General features: G+C 42.8%; 1 protein-coding gene across 2 annotated transcripts in view; it reads right to left on the minus strand.

The window, feature by feature from the left end:
• Positions 1-23,716, minus strand: part of CDKL1 (cyclin dependent kinase like 1) — a 60,586-nt gene that overhangs the window by 7,321 nt on the left and 29,549 nt on the right. For both annotated transcript variants that reach the window (XM_043556103.1, XM_043556104.1), the window contains exons 3-7: positions 17,898-18,019; positions 6,968-7,040; positions 4,480-4,570; positions 3,672-3,872; positions 1,372-1,454 (exon numbers count right to left, since the gene is read on the minus strand). In XM_043556103.1, the coding sequence (XP_043412038.1) occupies positions 1,372-1,454; positions 3,672-3,872; positions 4,480-4,570; positions 6,968-7,040; positions 17,898-18,019 (570 nt within the window). The remainder of the gene's footprint in view (positions 1-1,371; positions 1,455-3,671; positions 3,873-4,479; positions 4,571-6,967; positions 7,041-17,897; positions 18,020-23,716) is intronic.

Raw genomic sequence — 23,716 nt, forward strand, 5'->3', positions numbered from 1 at the left:
CAGAACTTCCATCTGGAAACTGAGCAATTAGAGGCTTAGTTTCAGTTTGAAAGTACCTTCCTTAGACGGTAGAAACTCAGGATTTCACAAACATTAATTGTGCTCTGAGATGTTTTTGATTATAATACAGGCTCATTGGAAGACATCCAAAAGTATTTTTTTAAAAAACCATAAAGAAAGAAAGAAATCATGCCACCACAAAGAGATACCCACTGTTAATATTTTGGTATATAACCTTGCAGCCATTTATTTCACAAATGTAAAAAACTTTGCGTGATTTTGCAGAAGCGGTCACGTTTTATTTATATATGTAAATGTATGTGTACATACATACATAAATTGTGCATTTATTAAACATTTATTAAAATTATGTCAAATTATTAGTACTGTTTATAGCCTTTTTCATTTAACAATACATTGTGGACTTTTTATTCAGGTGAATAAATCTAATTATTTTTACTGGCTATGTGGCATTTCTATTGTAGAGATATATCATAACTTACATGATGAATCCCCTATGGATGGAACACTAAAGGAAATAATTTCTATTATTATTATTTTTTCAACGTTTATTTATTTTTGGGATAGAGAGACAGAGCATGAACAGGGGAGGGACAGAGAGAGAGGGAGACACAGAATCGGAAACAGGCTCCAGGCTCTGAGCCATCAGCCCAGAGCCTGACGCGGGGCTCGAACTCACGGACCGCGAGATCGTGACCTGGCTGAAGTCGGACGCTTAACCGACTGCGCCACCCAGGCGCCCCTAAAGGAAATAATTTCTAATGTCACATATTGATGCCTCTGTCTGATGGTTTCACTGCAATAAATTCTTGAAAGCGTGTTAAGAGTATGCACATTTAAAATTTTTCAATTTTAAAAAATGAGTATTTTCTCCACATTGGCTGTAGAGGAGAGATACCAGAATGAGGCTTGCCAAGCAAGTTCATTATGGTTTCCCACCATGGTCTGGGCAGTAAGAGTACAGTAGAGTAGGGGACTTGGGCAATGCTGGATTTTCCTCCTGGATAAGTCACTGTGTGAGGTACCTAGCTTCAGCTGCTGAAAACAAGGCAGGACAGGAGAAGGCAGGCAGTTCTGCATTTCTGTCCAACATGCTGCCTAACCTCTGCTATCAGCAACTTCTAAATTGGTATTGAAGGCCAGGGTCTTGCTATCCAATTTGCCCCAATTTTCTTTTTCACTCTTAAATGGTCTTTCCAGTGCAGTGTGGGCCACGGCACTAAGGCAGGCAAGTAACTACCAAAACCTCGTTAGTCTGCAACTCCCCATATAAAAAGAATGATTACCACTTAAACACCCTGGTAACCTTAGCCTCCATATTCAGAGCTCTTTCCAAAATGGGTCACTCACCATATCCTCAGGGTCTGGAATTTTCACCCCGCTGAAGTACTGATTCGTACTAAATACCTGCTGGTGTCTAGGAATGAGATCTCCTTTGGACAAGAAGAAAGAGATTGGTTAGCAAGGGCTGATCTATGGTTTGTCTCCATCAGTGCTGGGTCTCTGCCTACCACCAGTGAAGGCTGTAGTCTGCTCTTTCAATCAGAGGGAGATGTTGAGGCAACCCTCAACAACATGTACTAAGACCTCAGTGGATGAAGCACCATGTTAGGTGTAGAGAAGGCATGCACAGAAACTGAAGGCTATGAGGTTCTTGCCCCTCAAAGACTCACAATGTATTTGAGGAATCCAAACAACTCAGAAGCATACACACACACACACACACACACACACACACACACACACACACACACTAATGCCTTTTAAAAAAAATAGCCAACATGCAACAAATACAAAGCAAAATCATATCAACTGAATTCTGATGGGTGGATATAAAAGGGTACTGGCCTACCACTTAGAACAGTGCCTGACACATACAAGCAGTCAATAAATATCTGAGGATAAAAGCAAGGGAAAAAGGAAGAGAGGAAGGAAGAAAGAGGGATGAAAGGAAGGAAGGAAGGAGGAGGGGTAGGAGGAGGAAAAGAAGGTAAGAAGGCAAGAAGAAATCATGGAAGATCTTCTAGCTAGAAGGAATTCATTTCCAAATTGGAACCACCTTTTCTTGTTTCATCAAATAGTGATCACTTGGAAATCCCATTTTACCTACTGCTTAGAAAGCATTTACAATATGAATCAATGAAACAAAAGAAGCATTTCTATATTCTGGAGGATAAGGTGAGGCTCATCCTACCCACATTTCAGCCAAATCAGCTAAAATCACCCTTGTGTCAAATTCTAGGGATATTACATGTGAAGAGGAATTTTGTTCCGAGAATACCAGGAGATACTCAGCAGGGTGCCCCTGGGGTACACCCAGGCCCACTTCCCAAAGCAGAGTGAATGACAAAAACCTCCCAATCAGGGACCCAGAAATATTGCTAACCCAGAAACTGGACTGGAGTTTCCACCCCAGGGTATCAAGTTGTCTAATTTTACAGATTTGTTTTGAACTTTACCTCTCCTGCAAATCCAAAAACTGTTGTCTTGCCCCATTTTGTACAAGCAGCCAAAACAACTCTCTACTACCTTGCCCCGGATCTCAGTGAACTTCATCATGAGCACACTGCTTGTATCTTAACAACTTTCTTCCATCAGGGTGCTGGAAGTGGAGACACAAGAGGGTGCCCTGAAACAAAGGAAGGCTGAGTGCCCCTGGAATCGCTCCAAGGTGCCTTACATACTACTCAAAAAAACCCATCAGCAAATACCTACTGCCTACTATGTGCAGATATTGGTGGAGGAAATCTAGAAATGTAAGACATGATCTCACTCTCAGGTAGCTTACAGTATCTTTGGGGAGATAAAAGTACAAGACAAGACAGGGTGATGGTAGATGCTCCAAGAGTTTAGAGGAGGAAGTTTGCTTTCAATTGGGGAGTAGTAGCAATTCCCTGACTTTTGAAGAAGGCAGTCACTGCTTATAGATCTTTTCATCCATTCCTCTCCAAGTCTCTCTTCTCCTCCCCTTCCCTCCCCCATCCCACCCCAAGAGTAGAGAGAAAGACAACGAAAGTGACACCAGAAGATCCAGACTTTCTTCCTGACACTTAGAAGGTTTAGAATCTTCTAAAGCATCTCAGTGATCCCATCTAGCCTGGCAGACTAGAGTGAAGGATACCCAAAGAATAAATTACAATAATAAAGAATAAATCCTAATAAATGAAATCCTAATAAATGAAATAAAACACAGTAGCATTCTGTAAACTGTTAGGCCCATACAGAAACGTAGCTTTTACTGTTGCTATGATCATTATTCAGAGTTTAACTTGATCCAAACAATGCTGAAGAGAGAACCTTGTGTCCTTTTGAACAATCGGTATGTATTCACTCTAGTTAATTCTTTTTATTAAAAACAAACGTGGACAACTTTTTCCTTTTTTTTTTTTTTTTTTTAAATAATCTGTATGCCCAAGGTGGGCTCAAACTCACAACCCCGAGATCAAGAGTTGCATGCTCTACGGACTGAGTCAGCCAGGTACCCCCAAATGTGGACACCTTTTATGGAATTATTTAAGTGAGGCTTCTAGAGTACCCCTCCTTTGTGACTGTAAAGGGCATCGAATGAGACTGGGAGCTTGGCTCCATCCTGTATTGACACGGGTCAAACTATTCAGTTTCCCAAAAGGCATAACAAAAACACCACTTACCCAAGGTTTTCCTAATCAGATAGAGCTGATCCACATCTGATTTCCCCGGCCACAGAGGCACCCCTGACAGCAGCTCAGCAAAGACACAGCCAACAGCCCACACATCTACTGGGGGGCCATACTGGGTGTCCCCCACCAATAGTTCCGGGGAGCGGTACCACCTGGTAGCCACATAGTCTGTGTAGTAGTCACTTGGTCCAGCTGGCCAGTGATGGTACATGGAAAACAGAGAGAGAGCAGTGGAAGACTGGAATCAAAACAGGGAGGGGGAAGACCTAAGAAATCAAGCTTGTGCCCCATCTTGTGGCTTTTGTAAATCAATGGTTCTCCATACTGGTTGCATATTAAAATCATTAATGTAGTATTTGTTAAATTACTAACGCTTGGGCCCCATCTCAGTCCAGTGAGACCAGAACTCCTGGGGGAGAGCCTGGTGAGCTCTCAGTGTAGTTTTTATAGTTAGAGTTAATAGTTCCCCAGATGATTCTAATCTGCAGCCAAAGCTGAAAACCACCACTCTTCTAAAATAGTACTTCTGAGATCACTATTTAAGAAAAAAAAAAAAAAAAGGTAGAAACCAGGAGAATAACATTCTCTTTAACAATAACTACTGTGGTATAATTTATATAGCATACATTTCTAAGCCACTGTATGTATCTACATGTTTTCAGTAATTGCAGAATTGTAATTTAGGGCATGCTTATGCCCTAAACATATAAGAACTAGCTTTTTATAGCATCAAGAGCCTTTCTCATATAAAGAAATCTCTCTCTCTTTTACAATTATTTAAGAAAATATCAACACTCACTCAAAAGCCGAGCAAATCCAAAGTCACAAAGCTTAATCACTGAATGTTTTGTGATGAGGATATTTTCTGGCTTCACATCTCTATGTATGCACTAGTCACAAAACAAAAATAGATTATCAAGGAGAACTATAACGTATGGGATAAACAGAACTCATGAATATTTAGCAAATATCTGAAAAATCATTAAAACCTTGTACTGGCTGTTTGGATAATAGGCTACAAAATAGCAGCCTAAAATAAATCTAGTACCATACTTATTATAGCCTGAATCACTCCAAATTCCTAAAGGACCCAAGAGAACCAAAAAGGAAGAAAGCAAAAATGAACATAGGGTAGGCAGAATAAACAACAAATAAGTTTTCAGTGTAAGTACATCCCATGAAATATTTGGGACATACTTATACTAAAAAGTTAAGATTGTTTCTCTGAAATTCAAATTTAACTGGGTGCCCTATATTTATTCTCGTAAGCCTAGGTGGAAGGGAAAATGTTAAAAGCCTCTGGGTGAGGCCTGCATCGGGGCTGTAGAAGCTGCAAGTTGATACATAAGCAGAATTCACAGTTCAGTTGTTTAGCTGAGAACAGAACACAGTCCGCCTGGTAAACAGGACAAGCCCTGGGCCTGCTGAGATAAGCTGGGGAAGAGAAGGGCGGGAACCAGAGCTTGCCAAGAGACCTCCCTTCCAGCTCTTGGAATTCATCCTGACAAGATAAACAAGGGTAGACAGAGCTTAGCCTCTGGGGAGAGTCGCTAGATGTCAGCTCTGTCCCACACACAAGTTCTTAGAGCGACATCCACCCCCACGGGACATAGCCCCCACTCCATAACTTAGACTCAAATCACCTGTGGTTTCCAAACCACAGCTGACATTGTTTAACAGGCTAATGTTAGAAGAAAGTTGAAGAATCTTCACATGATTTTCTTATTAAATAACAATTCTCTTGGCAAAGAACAAACCAACAACCTAATTAAGGATTACATAAAAACAACATTTGGGTCAAAATCCCAATTTCCAATAATCTTCCCTTCTCCCAAGCATTTTCCTCTCTGGAGAAGAATGTTGGATCCTGCTGCAATCTGAGAGACCCTCTTTAGCTTACAGCTGAAACCCTGGGGTATTCTTGACTTTCTAGAATTTGGAGAGAGGACAGAGGTTCTTCTTGGGCCTGGCCTAGTTCTCCCTCCAAAGGACCTTCAGGGTGAGAGATCAGTGTGCATGTTTCCCCATGGGTATTTATTATTCTTGAAAATCTGGGGGTGGGGGGAGACAGTTTCTCAATTATTTTGTTACTATCTATCTGGTTCTCAGCAATTAATGTTCCTGAGATCGCCATTCTTTTCCCACTGGCTTCACATATTACTATAAATGGGTACACCCATGAATATCATGATGACAGATGGTCAGAAGGACTCACAAGCAAGAATGTGTTCCTATTCTGTTCTGGGAATTCTTTTACAAGGTTCTACACCCTCCCCACATCAGTACATGTGGCCGCCCAGAGCTTCAGGGACTCTCCAGGGAACAGTGGTATGTGTTGTATTCCTCTTTACTGTCTCTGATTTTCCCCACCAGGGCCTTTAGGAGGTGTCTCTTGCTCCCCCGTCTTAACACCTGCCTTCAGGAAAGTGCTCACCCCCACTTGCAATAAATAGCAGCATAAGGTGCCCACGCTCTCTGGGATACATGCATTTTGACAAGGATTGTAGCCTTCAGCTGAGTGGAGGCTCCACAGGGGGAAGTGCTGGCGACTTCTGTATTTTCTCCTTCCAGAAAGGCAGTTTCAGGAAAAATCATTTAGGACCTCCTAAGGTAGGGGATTCAGCCCACCGGCTAAATTGAGCCTGGCAGTAGATAGGATATGACATATTGCAGTCAAGGTGCCCTGACGGCCAAAATGAAGCTGAAATATTGGAATCTGGCTTCCGTGTGCAGGGAGGGGGCAGTGCCGTACTGGAGGGAGCAGTCACTTGCCCAGTGTTCGTGGCGTCTTACCACCTGGGCAGCGGCCCCCTGTGCCTCCCACGCAGCCTAGCTCTGGCCAGGACTCTCAGAGACGTCCGCTGGGCTGCTGTGCTCCAGCGTTGGCATTCTTATCTCACCAACACAGACACCAGCATTTGTGCATGGCGCGTGGGACTCCACCTCCCGCAACTAAACAGGCATGAGCCACCTGGGGCTCCTCTCTCCAGTTTCAGAGTTTTTTGAGGGTGCCAGATCAATGCAGACTCCAGATTCTACTTTAAGCGGTTTCTCACCAATATAAACCTATAACTACTTTCTTAACATTGTAACAATACATCTTTTATGTAACCTGAACAAGTAAGAATAGCCAGGTTGGCATTTTTAGCCTCTGTTAACCCCAACCAGGCTTCAGAAGATTTGGGTGAAAATCATATCCACAAAAGTAGGATGTAAATTTTGTACAAAGGCTCTACCTCAGCTTAAGGGCAGCCTTCTGATTTTTCAAGGGCGATCATGAGACTTACGTTGTGTTTATGGCAAAAATTTACAGCTTGCAATGTCTGCCAAGTTATGCTCTTCACAAGATGTTCTGGTACCCTAATAAAAATAAAGAAGCAACATAAACACATTCTTTAGTGTAGCCATGGAACTCAGCTGAAGGAAGGAAGGAAGGAAGGAAGGAAGGAAGGAAGGAAGGAAGGAAGGAAAGGAAAGGAAGGAAGGAAGGAAGGAAAGGAAGGAAGGAAAGAGTAAACTAAGACAGGCTTACGTAGTGACACATACCGCCATCTACCTCACAGAGCAAATCCAAAGTGTAAAGAGCGTGTGATCAACACACAGTGGGATTCTAGGGACAGCAAGGTAATAGCAGTACTAACATTGACTTCTACAGAAAGGGACCATGAAGACTGAGGGGTTTCCACAAATACTTAGGATCACCTACCTCAAACATCTGTGACACCACTGGAAACCTGCCTGGTAATTTGAGCTCCATTTCTACCAGGAGCTTTTTGTTGATGAAAAGTTAGCTAATACATAGCATAAAAGGTATTGTTGTTTGTTTGCTTTTTTCAAGCGGCTTCAAACAGATGCCTTGAGACAGAATTCATCTTTCATGCACGGGCACATGGTTTCTCCAGACTCCCCAGGCAGCATTTTTTTTTTTTTTTAAGTAATGAAGATTTTACTGCCAAGAGGGAAGAGGTTTACATTGCACAGCATGTAACAAAAGTGAATAAGTGGTTCTTTCCCACACTGCTTCTCTCTGGCAGCTAGCCGCATCCCACTCCACATCTCTCTGCCCTGTCCTCTATCACCGTCATCTACACTTGGTGCCACTGCCCCCAGCCTCCCACTTCTTCCCTGACTCTCAGCTTACATAACCAGGGCAACCAGTAGCCCTGTCAGATGCTTCGTGCGAATTAGGAAGAGACTCCTCTTCTGGGAGCCTTTAAAATATATATCGGGCAATGAGTGAAATGACTACAGAGAGAGTACATTTATTTTTAGAGCCTCCCACCCACCATCCGGACTTACTGTTTTTATGAATCAGACGTTAAACAATGGTGTTATGGTCCCCAGCCAGAACTAATAAGTAAACCAGGGAGGAAACTCTCTCTAGTAGTTGTGTTTAGGTGACCAAAACAAGTCACTTCTAGGCTCTGGGATGGGCCACGAGGCCACTGTTGTCACCAGACCAGATGTTCAGGAAATCCTTTCAAGTAGATCAGAGGATGCTTGAACAGAGGATGGGACAATGTGGAGGAAATGAAGAGGCCACCGCCAGGAAGAGCTGGGACATTTCTGGACCAGAACCATGTCCCTGGGATTGAAGTATCTTCTCTCTAAATTCTCTTCCTTGTCCTAGTGCTACACTGGTACAATGCCAGGAAAACTCACCTGTTTAGAAAGAAGGCCTAGAAAAATACAACTAAGAAGAGGGAACTTTAGAGAAAATGCTTCCCTCAGCCTCACCTTCTTGTCCAGAAAAAATATGGAGCATACTTTGATTATTTAATGAATTAAATATTAATATAAGGTTATCAGGGCCAGGCCACTTTAGTCTCTAAAAAGATTTCCCTAAAGAAATTATGCAAAAGGAGCACTTAAAAGTAAATCATAACAGCATATTTATTAATACTCCTCTAAAGCTGGGCCCATTATTACACAGTCCTCAAACGTCCAAACCATCTAGTGGTCATCTTGAGCTAGCTACTCCACTTTTATTACTCTGTTTCTTCTCTAAAATGCCAGGGCCTCAGAGTCCATCTCTAAGATCCTTCTTAGCTGATGATGATAGGAGGCAAGTTTTTCACTGCTGAAGAAGGGAGTTACAAAGATAAGAGGGAAATAATTAGAATCCGTTCTGTTGTGTTGGGTTGGAATTGGATATACACGTAGGTACACAGGGTTCTGTGCCGGAAGGGGCACTATCTTCTGTAGCGTGGTCCAGAGAGCTTCTCTGCTTAAGTTAACATTTGAAGTAGTGGTTACGGGAGTGAGAAGTGGCCAGATTTGGGCAATATTTTCAAAATAGAATCTTCAGGATTTTCTGAAAGATTGGATAGGAGAGACAGAAAGGAACCAAGGAATGATACCAAGGTTTCAGCTTGACTAGCTGGTCCATGGTGGGGCTCTTTACTGAGGAGAATGCTGAGGGAAGATCTGGTTTGGGGGAGGAAAGGTGAATATATTGAGATGCTTATTGGACAGCAAAAGAAAGCCTCTGGGTTGGCAGTTCTGAATTCACAAGGGAGGTCAGGCTGGAAATATAAATTTGGGAAGTATATACATATGGGTGATATTTGGAGCCCTAGGGCTAGATGGAAGCCACGGAAGTGAATACAGAAAAAGAAGAGAAGGTCAAAGTCCTGAGGCCCTACAACAGGTGGAGGTCAGAGAGCAGAGAGGGATTCAGCAAGAGACTGGGGTTGAGTATGGGGGAAAATAAGGTGACACTCAAAAAAGCCGTGTTGCCAAAGCCAAGTGAAGGGAGTGTTTCAAAGGACTCGTGGATTAAGACGGTAGGTTGAACAAGACCATCTAATTTCACTCCCTCTCCAAACCTGACTATAGCCACACGGAGAGGTTTTTTCCAAGACCAAAACCTACATGGTCAGAACAGGAGAAGAGATAATAGCAACACATTCTGGAATTTGGAAAGCAGGCGGATGAATGAAAACCGACAGCAGATCCAAGAAAGCCAAAACCTAAGCCAGAAGAGGAGAGAGTGGAAGACCAACCAGTTTGTCCCAAAGAATCCTCCAAAGGTGGGGGTGCACCTCCAAGGGTGCAAGACCTGGCAGCCAAGATCCCTCTGGAAGTGGGAGGGGCAGAGGAGTGTGGAAAATCTGTTTTGGAAACAATGAAATCTCTAGATCCCTCCCCCTATTGTATCCCAGTAGGGAGCACTCTTCCCCCAACCTAGTAGAAGGCTGGAGTTTTGTTTTCTGGAGAGTGTAAAATAGAGGATGTTTGGTACAGTTGAGATGGTAGATACTGTTCCCAAAACAGAGGATTAAATGATTATGTACATACTAACTGGCGAATGCTGAGACTCCCCAGGCTTCTTCCCTCACTGGCTCTAACAAAGCTGGAAATACTGGAAGACTTTTATGGAGGAAGCTCAGGAGGAAAGATCTGAAAATTCTGACATTAGGGTTTCCCAGCAAATGAACCAGCCAGATAACCCCACAGTGAAGCCCAGAGCTTCCAATAGCACCCTACTCTTAACCATGGGCATTATCTAATGTCCAAGGAAAGCCTGAAATGAGAAGGGTAGAGATCAAAACAAACAGAAAGAAAACAACTTAAAAGAAAAAGAAACCGTGGAGGGTGACGAGAACTTTAAAAAAAAAACAAAAAAAGGGGCACCTGGGTGGCTGAGTCAGTTAAGCATCTGACTTCTGCTCAGGTCATGATCTCATGGTTCATGAGTTTGAACCCAGCGTCAGGCTCTGTGCTGTCAGCTCAGAGCCTGGAGCCTGCTTCGGATTCTGTGTCTCCTTCTCTCTCTGCCCCTCCCCTGCTCATACACATGCCCTCTCTCTCTCTCAAAAATAAATAAAACATTAAAAATTTTTAAAGAAAAGAAAAAGAAAAAAAAGAAAAACATTAATAGAGAAAAGGAAAGCTGTTGCATCCACGAAACAAGAAAAAGACACTATAAAAAAAGCAAAAGGACCAATTAGAGTCCAGAATCCAAATAACAAAAGGCCCAGAACAGGAAAATACAGAAAACAAAGGATAGTAATTCAGTAATAAAACAATTCAAATTTTCTTTCTCAGACAAAAGGAGCCCACCAAGTGCCAGCATAAGGGGTAAAAAGCAAGGCCCATGATTTTCATAATGCAGAATTCTGTTAACAAAGAGAGGAAGCTTCTGGAAATAAAAAAAGAAACGGACTTCACAAAGGAGCAGAAAATAGAATGGCAACAGACTTCTTAACACTGGAAGATAGAGGGCACTTCAAAAATGCTTTCAAGGGGAGGCTGGGTGGCTCAGGCAGTTAAGTGTCCGACTCTTGATCTCAGTTCAGGTCATGACCTTGTGAGGCCAGCCCTGCATCGGGCTCTGCATTGAGCGTGGAAACTGCCTGGGATTCCCTCTCTCCCTCTCTCTCTCCCCCTCCCTGCTCATACTCTGTCTCAAAAATAAATAAATATTTAAAAAAAATTTTGAAGGACTATTATTTTCTAAAAAAACAAACATACAAATCTATATTCACACAAAATACCAATCAACTGTGTGAAAGAATTTTTAAAGTGCAAAGGCAAGACTTCAATCTCTCTCTTTTTTATTTTTATTATTTTTTTAATGTGTGTTTATTTTTGAGAGAAAGAGACAGAGTGTGAGCAGGAGAAGGGCAGAAAGAGAGAGGGAGACACAAAAAGGGAAGCAGGCTCCAGGGTCTGAGCTGTCAGCACACAGCCTGACACAGGGCTTGAACTCACAAGTGGTGAGACCATGACCTGAGCCGAAGTTGGACACCCAACTGACTGAGCCACCCAGGCGCCCCCCCAACTCTCTTTTTTAGACCTCTCATACACCGTTTCTCAGGGAGCCCCTGGAGGAAGCACCCCACCCAAAGAAGTAGACTATAAAAGATTACTTGAAACAGAGAAAACTGGATGCCTGACACACAAGAAGGAAGCAACAGGAATCTCCTGGAGGATAGTGAAGGGAGATGTTCTATGATAATGGCATTCCAGGCATGGAAAACAACTTGTCCAGATTGGAATAGCTGACTCAAGAGCCAGGCATGTTGAGGGTTGTCACCACCATGCCCTCTGTGTTATAGCATCCCAAATAAATATGAAAATATTTAACAAACAAATGCTTTGGAAGAGTTTGCATCCATGTTCAAATTTTGAGTACCAGGCTATACTTTTCTTGTGTGCAATTCCATAAACAAAGTCAAGTTATAATCAGAATGGTGTTTGGCAGGCAAAGGATTGGGATGAGGGAAAGTAGGCAGTATGACTACTAGCCTGGGCTAGCTTCTTTGCATCCATCTCCAAATTAGGGGATGCAATTATAAAACAATGCAATTATAAAACAATGCAAGTTATCAAACATATATAATCAGTCCATTTTATCTATTTTTTTTTTAATTTTTTTTTTCAACATTTTTAATTTATTTTTTGGACAGAGAGAGACAGAGCATGAACGGGGGAGGGGCAGAGAGAGAGGGAGACACAGAATCAGGCTCCAGGCTCCGAGCCATCAGCCCAGAGCCTGACGCGGGGCTCGAACTCCCGGACCGCGAGATCGTGACCTGGCTGAAGTCGGACGCTTAACCGACTGCGCCACCCAGGCGCCCCTATCTATTTTTTTAAAGTTTATTTACTTATTTTGAGAGACAGTGAGAGAGAGAGAGAGAGAGAGCGAGCGTGCGCATGCAAGGGATAGGCAGAGAGAGAATCCCAAGCAAGCTCCATGCTAACAGCATGAGGTCATCATGACCTGAGCAGAAATCAAGAGTGGGATGCTTAACCGACTGAGCCACCCAGGTGTCCCTAAAAGTAGGTATGTTTGAATCAGGAGATAGTGCCTGAATACTCTTTAAAAAACGCAGAACTGAACGATGTAGAATACAATCTATTTAAATATGGATATACATAGAAAAATAATTAGAAAACTATTTCTCAACCTGTTAATTTTATTTCTATGTTTCTGTGTTGCTTGAAACATTATTGCAACAATGTATCACTTTTAATCTAAAAATAGAGTTTTAGTGTTTTATAAAAGTTGTAGAATTCCATTGCCAGAAACTGAAAACTTGCAGTAATAACCTTCCCCCACCAGATGTTCTTTGAACAAACTCCATCAGAGTCAGAGGCAGAACCAGTGGTAATGGGAAAGAAGTATTATGTCTGGCTGCACTTACAGAGGGATAGAAAAATGAGGAGGGAATCCAGAAACTAGTCACTTACCAAACTTTGACCAAGGACAGACCAACAGTTTAAGAATAAGTATATTAAGTTCTTCAGAAGATAAGGAATGGTAATATGTTTGTTTAAGAGCAAATATAAACAACATAAGCACCACACTGGAAATTATAATGGATACATATTTATGTCACTGTAGCAGGATACATGTCTTGTGCACAAACTTGCTTGTTAGTAGCAACATGAATTTGAATCTTTTCCAAAAGCTTTCCAAAGGAGTACAAGAAGTTACAAACATGATAATGAGGCAATGAATTAGTGTCCATTTCAGATTCAAAGTAGAGACAGGTCTTTTGAGTTTTATTTGTCAGGAATTATTTTTAATGATTAAAATGTAACCACAGTGATACATGCAACATGGGGGAAGTAGTTTAAAAAACATAAATAGGGGCGCCTGGGTGGCTCAGTCAGTTGAGCATCTGATTTCAGCTCAGGTCATGATATCATGGTTTGTGGGTTCAAGCCCCATGTCAGCCTCTCTGCTATCAGCGCAGAGCCAGCTTGGGATCCTCTGTCCCCCTCTCTCTCTGCACCTCCCCCACTTGTACTCTCTCTCTCAAAAATAAACATTAAAAAATAAGTAAAATGAAAACTATAACAATCATAATTCAAGGTATCACTATTAAAATATTAAGTGTATTAATTATTTTTCTTTTTTTCTATCTATATATGAATTCTATGAAAAGAAATTATGTATTTTTATTATAGCATTTTTCTTCATTTTGCAATTACTCATGAACATTTTTCTATTTCAGTGTTTGGGTTTTTTTTTTTAACATTTATTTATTTTTGAGAGACAGAGACAGAGTGCAAGTGGGGGAGGGACAGAGACAGAGGGAGACACAGAATACAAAGCAGGTTCCAGGCTCTGAGCTGTCAGCACAGAGCCCAACATGAGGCTCAAACCCATGAATGGTGAGATCATGACCTGAGCTGAAGTCAGACACTCAAACGACTGAGCCACCCAGGCACCCCTATTTCAATGTATGTTTTATCTATAAGCATGATTCTTAGTGGCTCCACTGTATTTCATTGTAAAGACATACCATAATTTACTTAACCAGCCATCTATTATTGGACATTTCAGTTGTTTCCAATGTTTACACTATAAAAAAATCCTTTAACGGGACACTTGACTGGCTCAGGTGGTAAAGAGTGCAACTCTTGATCTCAGGGTTGTGAGTTCAAGCCCCACAGTAGGTGTAGAGCTTACTTAAAATTTTTTTTCGGGGCGCCTGGGTGGCGTAGTCGGTTAAGCGTCCGACTTCAGCCAGGTCACGATCTCACGGTCCGTGAGTTCGAGCCCCGCGTCGGGCTCTGGGCTGATGGCTCAGAGCCTGGAGCCTGTTTCCGATTCTGTGTCTCCCTCTCTCTCTGCCCCTCCCCCGTTCATGCTCTGTCTCTCTCTGTCCCAAAAATAAATAAACGTTGAAAAAAAAAAATTAAAAAAAATTTTTTTTTTCAATTAAAAAAAAACATAGAAAATCCTTTAATAATAAACACTTGTATAACTAAACCTTTGTGCATATACTCAATTATTTTCTTATGATAAATTATTAGAAGTAGAGTTGCTTGGTCTAAGATTTGTCTCTAAAGCTGTTAATACACAATGCGCAAACTGCCCTCTGGACAGGCTGCTCCAGCAGTGTACTGATCATTTCCTTTCACAATATTAGGTTTTAGAATTTTATTTATTTTTTTAGGTAGGCGCCATGCCCAAAGTGGGACTTGAACTCGCTACCCTGAGATCAAGAGTCACATGCTCTACCAACTAAGCGAGCTAGGCTCCCCAGATTTTAGAAGTTTTAGTCAAAGTAACTATCTTAAAGTGAAAAATAATCGAAACACTGTTATTATTACCCTTCTTCAAAATCATTTTGTAAGTATCAGTTTATTGGTCTGCTAACTTGGTCATCCCACAACAAGTATTAGGGATATACCAAGTGCCAAGAATTAAGGTACAAGATACTGGGGATACACAGGGGAGGAAGGCACAGCTCTTGCCCTTGAAGATTTTTACAATTTACTGTGCAAATGGAGTCTGTAATAGAAATAATCCCAGAAGATACTATGGATACCGGAGAAAGGAACTCTTGACTCTTCTCACCGTCAGCTAAAATAGTTACCACACAGGCAGTCATATTTGAGCCATATCTGAAGGACAGGCAGGGGTGTGTAGGCAGAGTAGAGAAGGTAGGGCAGTGCAGATGGAGAAAGCAACTGTCCTACTGAACGAGGCTCAGAATGGAAATGATTCCGTGGGGCAGTGTCACGTTTTATGTGGCAATCTGGGGAGAAATGGGGCTGTGAAACCTGGTGTCCCATGCTAGGACCACATCAGTAAGCTTTGGGGAGCTATTACAGGGTTTTATAAAGAGGACTGGTAAGATCCACTTTGTATTTCAGAAATTTGTACTTAGAAATACAAAATGGTGATCACGGGACATTCTGGAGTGAGCGTACAAACCGAAGGAGGACCCCACCTGACACCAGGAAAACACCGGCATTCGCATGCTATCCTTTGTTGATATTATCCAACAGATTAAACATGATGTTGAAGGAGACCTGCGGTCTTCTGACCTCTACGGTATTAGATCAACAATTCATAGCACTTTAGACCTGAGAGTCCCCTTAAACTTCACCTGGTCCTAAACTCTCATTTTCACAGGTGAGAACACCTGGAAGCAACTTGCCAAAGGTCACGCATGTGATGTTGACCCACTTTTACGGGGGATGTACTTATAAAGTGCTATTTTATAATATGAGAAATTTCTAAGTTGAAAAACAAAAGGTTTCCTATGAATTTCAAAATCTTTGGTTGATGCAGTTTAACGACATTTACTCCTTAATGATGACAAGCAAAAATTTGAAATAGCATTTAAAATAGATTGGAGAATTGTCAACTATTCAATATAATGAAAAGTAACTTCTATTTTTAAAAACAAAAAAAAAATCCCTAAACTTCAAAATAAGTGAATATAATTTGGTTTAGAATAAATCTTATTTTTCAAGTTTGCTCATTTATCAGCATTCCTTCGGTCAATCTTCTATTTAACAAACCACAGCACATCATCATTTGGAAATGTTGCTTGTACTTAACCTCACATGTATCTACTGGTCCTTCCCTTACCCACCTCCATATTAAAGCACTTTCTATTTCCTGGAACATACATAACATATTTTAGCCAGTGGAGTTAAAAAAAAAAAAATCTGCTTCCAAACTCTAATCGCTCCTTGTCCTGTCCTTTTTTCTTCTGCTCAAACTATATGCCAAAAAAAGAATTGACTCCCAACTGCTTTCAGCCCCCCACTGATCAGTGTTTCCAAGTGACTCAACCTTACATGATTCATCAAGCTCCCTGCAACATCTCCCTAGTAGCACATAACCAGGAGTAATTTATACTAATAGGTTTAACTGAAATGTCAGTTGCAAGCTATCAAAAGAGCAAATATCAACATACTAACAGTTTTCCTCCCTTGAACACATAATTTCTCTGTATCAATGACTTTCTGAAGAGAAGTGTCTGTTCTCTGGGCTCTCTCTGGCTGTGTAAATTAACACGAAAAGCCTATGCCATGGTCACTCACAAACCACAAGCTGCTTTAATCCTATTTGTCTGGATATCATGGCTGATCACATAACTACCACCACGTGGCAAAGAGCAAACACTTGGCCGGGGTTTGAAAGCATTGTTGAGAGAGCCACAGGCCCCAGTCACGGGGTGTGATTGTGAGCAGGGATGGGGCACCAGTCCACCATTCTGATACACGAGGCCACTCTGCATATTGTCCTCAGCCAAAGCTGGGCTCCCAGGAGCACAGCAAAAGGAGGGGATGGGCTATCCTTCCCTGCTCACATGTTTTAAGTCTCTCACTATTCAACTCAAAGGCCACCTCCTCCAGGAAGTCTCCTTGGATCCACGTTGAATCCTATCTTCCAGGCCTGCTAAACATTCTACCCTCTCCATCTGGCCACAGTGATTAGCCTCCAGGTTAGCTCCATCACTTGAACCAAAGCAGAGTCTTCCAATGACTTTATATGCAGATGCTACCTTCTTCTATAACTTTCTTTCCTCTAGAATAGCTACATAGGTTGATAAAAGCCCGTGGCAGTGTTTCCTATTTCGTATTTTCCCCTTCTATCGCATACCATTGACACATACTCTCCCAAAGCCACCTTATAAGACTCCTCTGCAAGGCAGAGTGAAGCCGGCACAGAGAAGAGTTGGGAGAGAGAGAAAATGCACCACTGACGGTGCTTTAAGCATCCAGTTGAGGAGTGGGTGGGTGCCCAAGTCCCCAAGTGCTTACTCTGGCAAGAGGCTACTGTCAACCAGAGGAAGGGACACACACACTTTTGTGTGTGTGTTTTTTGTCTTTTTTCAAACAAAAGCTCTGTCTGCTCACCAAGCCTTCCTGTAATGCACACAAAGCAGCTGCCCATGCCAGAAAGGGGTGTGTGATAAGGTCACCAGAGCCCCCAAGTCATGCCATCCTTCCCGGCCACGGCCACCCCAACATTCCTTTTTCACCTACACTTGCCTTAAGTGGGTTCTTGCCACCTGTAACCAAACAATTCCTGACCAAGACAGCAGACCAGACTCGCAGATCGCTTCAGCTGAAGTGTTACCTTTGTTTTCGCCTTAAGCCTCCTATTGGCCGTCGTCTTTGGACTCTTGCCTTCAATCTCTGAGTCCTTACACCTCTCTAGTCAGGTACAACTAACCAGTAATCTTCCTTTTCTTTCTTAGAGACCAAGAGGGCTTCTATGCACAGATAGTATAACAAAGAAATGAAGTTCAACCTAATAATGCTGCTGCTTTCTTCATGAAAACAATTAGTTATGACCCACTTCCCAGCCTTTTCAGTAACTCTTCTGCTGTCAGGCCCAGCAGCGGAGTAAACCTATTCTTGCCCGATCTGCAAAAGGGGCCATTGCTAATTTTCCCTCACGAATCCTGGCGTGTGGTGCCGTGTTTCATTTGTAAGGGATGGATCACTCACCCTCTTTGGTGTCTGTCCAACTCATGGAGAACGGTGTGGTCGCAGTACTCAAACACCAGGTGAAGCTTCCGCTTCCTTCTGAAGACTTCGATAAGGTTAACCAGGTTGGGATGCTTGAGTTGCTGAAAACACAAAAAGCAAGGTACTAAGCTGGGGCCGTGAAAGACTGCTTTCTCCAACTTGGATTCAATTAAAAGAGAGCTGTTTGTCCTTTGGGAACTTTCTTGTCTTGGACTGAAGGAGGCTGTAAACAGTATGATCTTACTTCTCTCGAGGAGCTGTTTGTCAGCGGCTTGTAAATAATTACAGCATAAGGGCACCTGGGTGGCTCAGTCGGTTAAGCCTCTGACTTTGGCTCAGGTCATGATCTCAGGGTTCGTGAGTTCAAGCCCCACGTCAGGCTCTGTGCTGTCCGTGAGGAGCCTGCTTCAGATCCTCTATCCCCAGCTCTCTCTCAGCTCCTCCCCCACTTGTGCACTCTCTCTCTCAAAAATAAACATTAAAAAACAAAGTTACAAAAAAAATGATTACAGCATAACCTAGGTGGTTGGTGAAGGCAAAGAGAGAGATGGGAAGGCCAGAAAAGAAAGGAGAATGAAAAAGAGGGGGTGATATTTAGTTAATGCAAGTTCATCTTTAGATGAGGATCAAATGTCCCTTCCTAAAGAGGTGTCTTTGGACCTCCCCAGGCTGGTTCAGTGTCCCTGTATGTCTCCTAGCCCCCCTGAACTATGTCTCCTTGGCAATCCTTTGGAATTACTAAGATCATTCATTTGATTGTTTAACATCGTCTGCTGTCAATAGATACAATATTCCATGAAAAGAAGAATCATGACCTCAGGATTCTCCTGTTGCCTCAAAACGATGTGGCTGTACTCCCAGCCCAGGGCTTTGCACATAATAGATGGGGGGTGCCTGGGTGGCTCAGTCGGTTAAGCATAATAGACATTTGATAATTATTTGTGAAAGAAGGAGTAAATCATGTTTCCTAGCTTGATGAAACATTTTAAGACAGAAAAATGATGTGCCTGAAGGTGCGCATGTAGAGAAAAAAAAAAAAAAAAGTGGGGAATCAATGTTGTGTTGCCAAAGATAAACCTTGCACTTAGTTTCCTGGACGCTTCTGTCAATAATCCTATCCGAAGCACTACAACTAGGCAAACTAGTAATTGTGAAGGGAGACACAGTGATTAACTTTCTTCAGGACATGAAGGCCTCCAGGCACTGGTCTAAGAAACAAAAGAAGGAGCCATAAGGCTTCCTAAGGCCTGTCCTAGAAGCCAGGGGACACTACTGCCGCTTCATTCTAGAAGTCCAAGAAAACAAAGCACAAGGCTCAGCCCTGAAGAAGCCCGGGATGAAGTACCTCAGGCAGAGAGGCCCAGGTGTCCTCGCTGAGCTCATTCCCTAGCCGCCGCCAACTTAAATTCAGCTGCCTGAGTGAACCGGGCAAGACCGACTGAAGGAACCCTTCCCAAGCCACAGAATTGTGAGAAATAAAACATCACTCTTGCTTGAAACTACTAAGTTTATGCCGCAGTGGAGAACCTGTACCAGCTCACAGGGGGACTTTTGAAACCACAGATGTGTAGGCCCCATGCCCAGAGACACTGAATTGGTCTTAGGGGCCAAGCATCTTGTTTTCTCTCAAAATTCTCCAGGTGATTCAAGAGGTAGCCAGAGGTATTAATCACGGATGAGCAGATACTTCATAAAAGGTAAAAAAGGTAGAAGGAGAAAAAGTGAAGATCTTGAACTGCATGCGATATTTGTACGCGCAGTGAGAAGAGAAGCAGCCAGCAAGGGAAATACTAAACGAGACAGGTATTTTCTCGCTTTCTTTGTAAAATCCCTCTGTAACCATCTTCAAGATAGGAAATTCTTCCCGTAGATATTACACTTGGTAAAACAAAGCCACGATACTCTAAGGGCCATTAGTCCCAGGTGGGCCTTAGAACAGAGGGCCCTACAAACTATAAAACCTCTTATTTATGTTAACATACCTGGAAACGTTTGGCCTGAACTAACATTTTCCAGACAGAGTAGGGCAGATCTGACTACTGTCTTGAACTAAAAAAAAAAAAAAAAACAAAAAAAACTGCACGGACTTAGATGTCTCAACCAGCAAACAATCAGCTCAAAGGGCCGAAACAGTAGCATTAAGACATAATTAGCAGAAAGCAGGGGTTTTCTTTCAGGCTCTGAAAAATCGCTGTCCACAGGTCCAGACTTCAAATCTTAGATTCTTTTAATTTTCCATGTTTGATATGCAGTCCTCATTTATATCTCCAGCCAGCCTTTGAAGCACAAGTACAGATAGATCAATTGTACCCAAATGAATACCCAGACCTTCTCTGGATACCAAGACTGGTGCCCCCACCTTGTCATGGGCACATCTGCAGGGATTGTGGCAGGGTGCTGCTACCTCAGGATAAACCCCAAAGGTCCTCTCAGTTTGGCTTCTGCTTATGTCTCCAGCCTCATCTCTCATAACTTCCCCCCAAAGGCCCTGAACATCACTCACTTCCTTGAAGGCTGGTGCTCCCTTTCCTCTCAGGACCTGCTCACCTGGCTCTCTCTCTGGAACACTCCCTTCATCCGGATGTCACTTTCTCTGTCTGGCTTCCTCCCCCCAAACCCTGATGCACCTAATGGGCACTAACCAGGCACTGTAGTGCTGGAGCCCGAGCGTGGGTACCCCGTGAGAGGTGAAGGGCACTGTTACAACAGTATCCACTGAACCAAGGGGGACCAAACGTATACTACACCCGTCTATTACTATACACCTTTGAAAAGCCAAAACCCTAGTAACTGTAAGATAGTCTCTTCAGATAACACGTAGATTCTTTCCAATTTGTGGCTGTTGTGAGTAAGGTTTTGGTGAACAAATTACTCACTGGTTGACCTTAACTTTGAATACATTCACTTCAGGCCTCAACCTCCATCAGTGAGAGCAGGAAGCTCAAGGGTTGCTGTGATAATGCCACACAAGGAGCACTCAACAGTGTCAGTTGAGTACAGTAGCCTCTTCATGAAGGGTAACTGCTGATATTATTATTTGGAGTTAAATCTATTTTTACGTAGGATGATTTTCTCTACTCAGAGTATTCAACATCTCCTTATTGATTTTAGTGTGCATGAGATAAAGTCTTAAGGACATAGAGACAAAGTGAGTCATGCCCCTACCCTCCAAGAGCCTAGAATCTAAGAGGGAAAGGAGATACTGAACAAGTAATTACAGCTATGATAAATGCCACCAAAAGCAAGGCAAGGGTGCCTAGTTTGCGGATGGTGGGTGGTCCAGGGAAGATCTTGAGGAAGTTAGGTAGACACTATCTAGAGCACCAAAAATACAGCTTTATGGCTCTAGAGATGGCCAAATTGCTTTCCAAAAGGATCACAGATATTTACACCTAGGTCAGGAGCATAAGAGTACTTTTTACCATATGCTGGCCAGCTATATATATAGATCTATAGTTATATATAGATAGCTACATATAAATTTATCTATAGATATAGATAGACAAACAGATAGGGACTTAGACATTTAAGATTTGTGATATATATCATCAAATTGCTTCTAGCAAGACAGGTCATATGGCTTTTAAACCACCTGTCTCTCCTAACTCCCCCCACGAGATAATCTGCATATAACTGAAAATGGGTAATAAATTGTTTCTCCACTTATTTTAAGAACAAGTTGAATTTAGAAAAATTGATCGCTAAGACTAAATTCTGACTGGGACTTTTAAATATTAAATACTTTAAATTATTAACGGTCTCTAAGTTGCCAGGATTCTGGGTGATCAGAAAACATTCCAGAGCAGCAGGTATTTTAAAATCATTCCCTGTCCTGGCTGTGTTCATTTATTCAACAAAGATCCACAGAGCACCTGCTTCGTCTCAGACACTGTTCTAGGCACTAGAGACACACCGGTCAAAGGGGACAGGAGACTCAGGCATTAAACAAAGAAGTGTCACGAAGAGCTCCACATATACAAGGGATTAGGCTACCTCAGAGAAACTGTCCCTGAGTAAGTGGCCTTGAGCTGAGTCCTGGAGGGAGAGAAAGGTCTGACTAGACCAAAGTCAGGAGGGGTGGTAGAGGCAGCTTTCCAGGCAGAGGACTGGCCCTGGCCAGAAGGGAATTAGGCCACTTACAGAACTGAAAGACAGTGTGGCTTGAGGGTCAAGTGCATGGAACCAAGGCCAGTTTGACAGACAGAAGCGGAGTCCTGTACGACCTTGAGGGCCATGCTAAGAAATTTATACTTTATCCTAAGTGTGATGGAAAGTTACTGGAAGGAGTTTTAGCAAGATGTAATATAATAATACCATGTGGGTTTTTTAAAGCTCACTATAGTGGTTAGATACAGAATGGCTTGGAGGAGGCAATATGGTGAAAGGAGACCAGTGACGAGCCTGTTGTCAGCTGAGAGATGATGACAGCTTGGACCCGGCAGAGGCAGGGAGATGGTGAGAAAGGCACTGTTTGGTATTAGAATATTCAGGATGAGGTGATGGGCTGGAGGTGAGGGACAAGGGAGAGGGAGCTGTTAAGAAGGACCAAAGTTTTGTATAACGGGGCAGATGGTGGTGCTGTCACAGAGAGGAGGAGCAGGTTTTAAGGGGAAGAAACTGCTGTTTTGGGCAGGTTGGTGGGGACTCTGAGATACCAAAGTAGAGTTGTCAGGTTGGCTGGAGTTGGAGCTGGAGATAAAAGCTAGGGAGTCAGCAGGAAGGTAAGGAAAGCCACGGGTAGATGCAATTTCTTAGAAGAGCAGGTGAGAAAGGCAGAGGCCCACAGAACCTCAGCACTAGATGTGTGGTGGCTGAGGAGGAAGCAAGGAGAAAGGGAAGAAGACCTCCCAAGATAAGAGAGAAGACAGCAGAGGGATGGGCATATCATGGAAGGAAGAAGTGGTCGGCGGTGATGGAGGCTGCTGTAAGGTGGAGTGGGGAGAGGCCTGAGAGGCTTCCTGCGGGCTTCCCCAGGCAGGCTGGGCTGTGTGACCTCCCCGGAAGCTGTGTCAGTGCTGGGCTGAGACCAGAAGCAAGGTTGTATGGATTTAGCTTCTCAAAGAACCTTACCCCTCTCTCTTTGCTGACTTCCCCTTACCCCAGGAGCAGAACTCAGGGGGACCTCTCTAATCCTGAAACCCATTTGCAGTTGGTAACCTGGAGGGTTCAATGACAGCCCCAATATTGTGAATGTTTGTGTTCACAAAGGTTCGAGTACTTCTGCTTCAATACTGAATGCGCTTCTTCAGAGACATGCAGAGGAATTAGATGAGAAGTAGGCAACATGACGGATGGACTGTTCATAGGCTTATTCGGCATGGTTATTTATACATACAAATAATCTTAATAAAACAGGTTCAACTGCCATATCTACTACCAAGATGTAGTTCAGGGCTCTTTTAGTTCTAATTGCTTCCTATTTATGAGTGTATGAAGTCAAAACCTCAGGGGTGGTCTTTTTTTTTTTTAAGTTTTATTTATTTATTTTGAGAGAGCATGCATGCACATGCATGCAAGCAGGGGAGGGGCAGAGAGAGAGAGGGAGACAGAGGGAGAATCCCAAGCAGGCTCCACACTGCCAGCGCAGAACTCAATATGGGGCTCGAACCCACGAACGAGAAGATCATGACCTGAGCTGAAGTTGGACACTGAACCAACTAAGCCACCCAGGTTCCCCAGCACTGTGAAGCATTTTGTGCTAGTTGCCAACATTTCAGATCAGGAGATGTTACTTTAAAACCCTGGTTACCAGGATCCTCTGGAAAATGATGATGATCTAGCACAACTGGGCCTGCAGT

Source organism: Prionailurus bengalensis, chromosome B3, assembly GCF_016509475.1.
Source record: "Prionailurus bengalensis isolate Pbe53 chromosome B3, Fcat_Pben_1.1_paternal_pri, whole genome shotgun sequence".
Taxonomy (NCBI): Eukaryota; Metazoa; Chordata; class Mammalia; order Carnivora; family Felidae; genus Prionailurus; species Prionailurus bengalensis.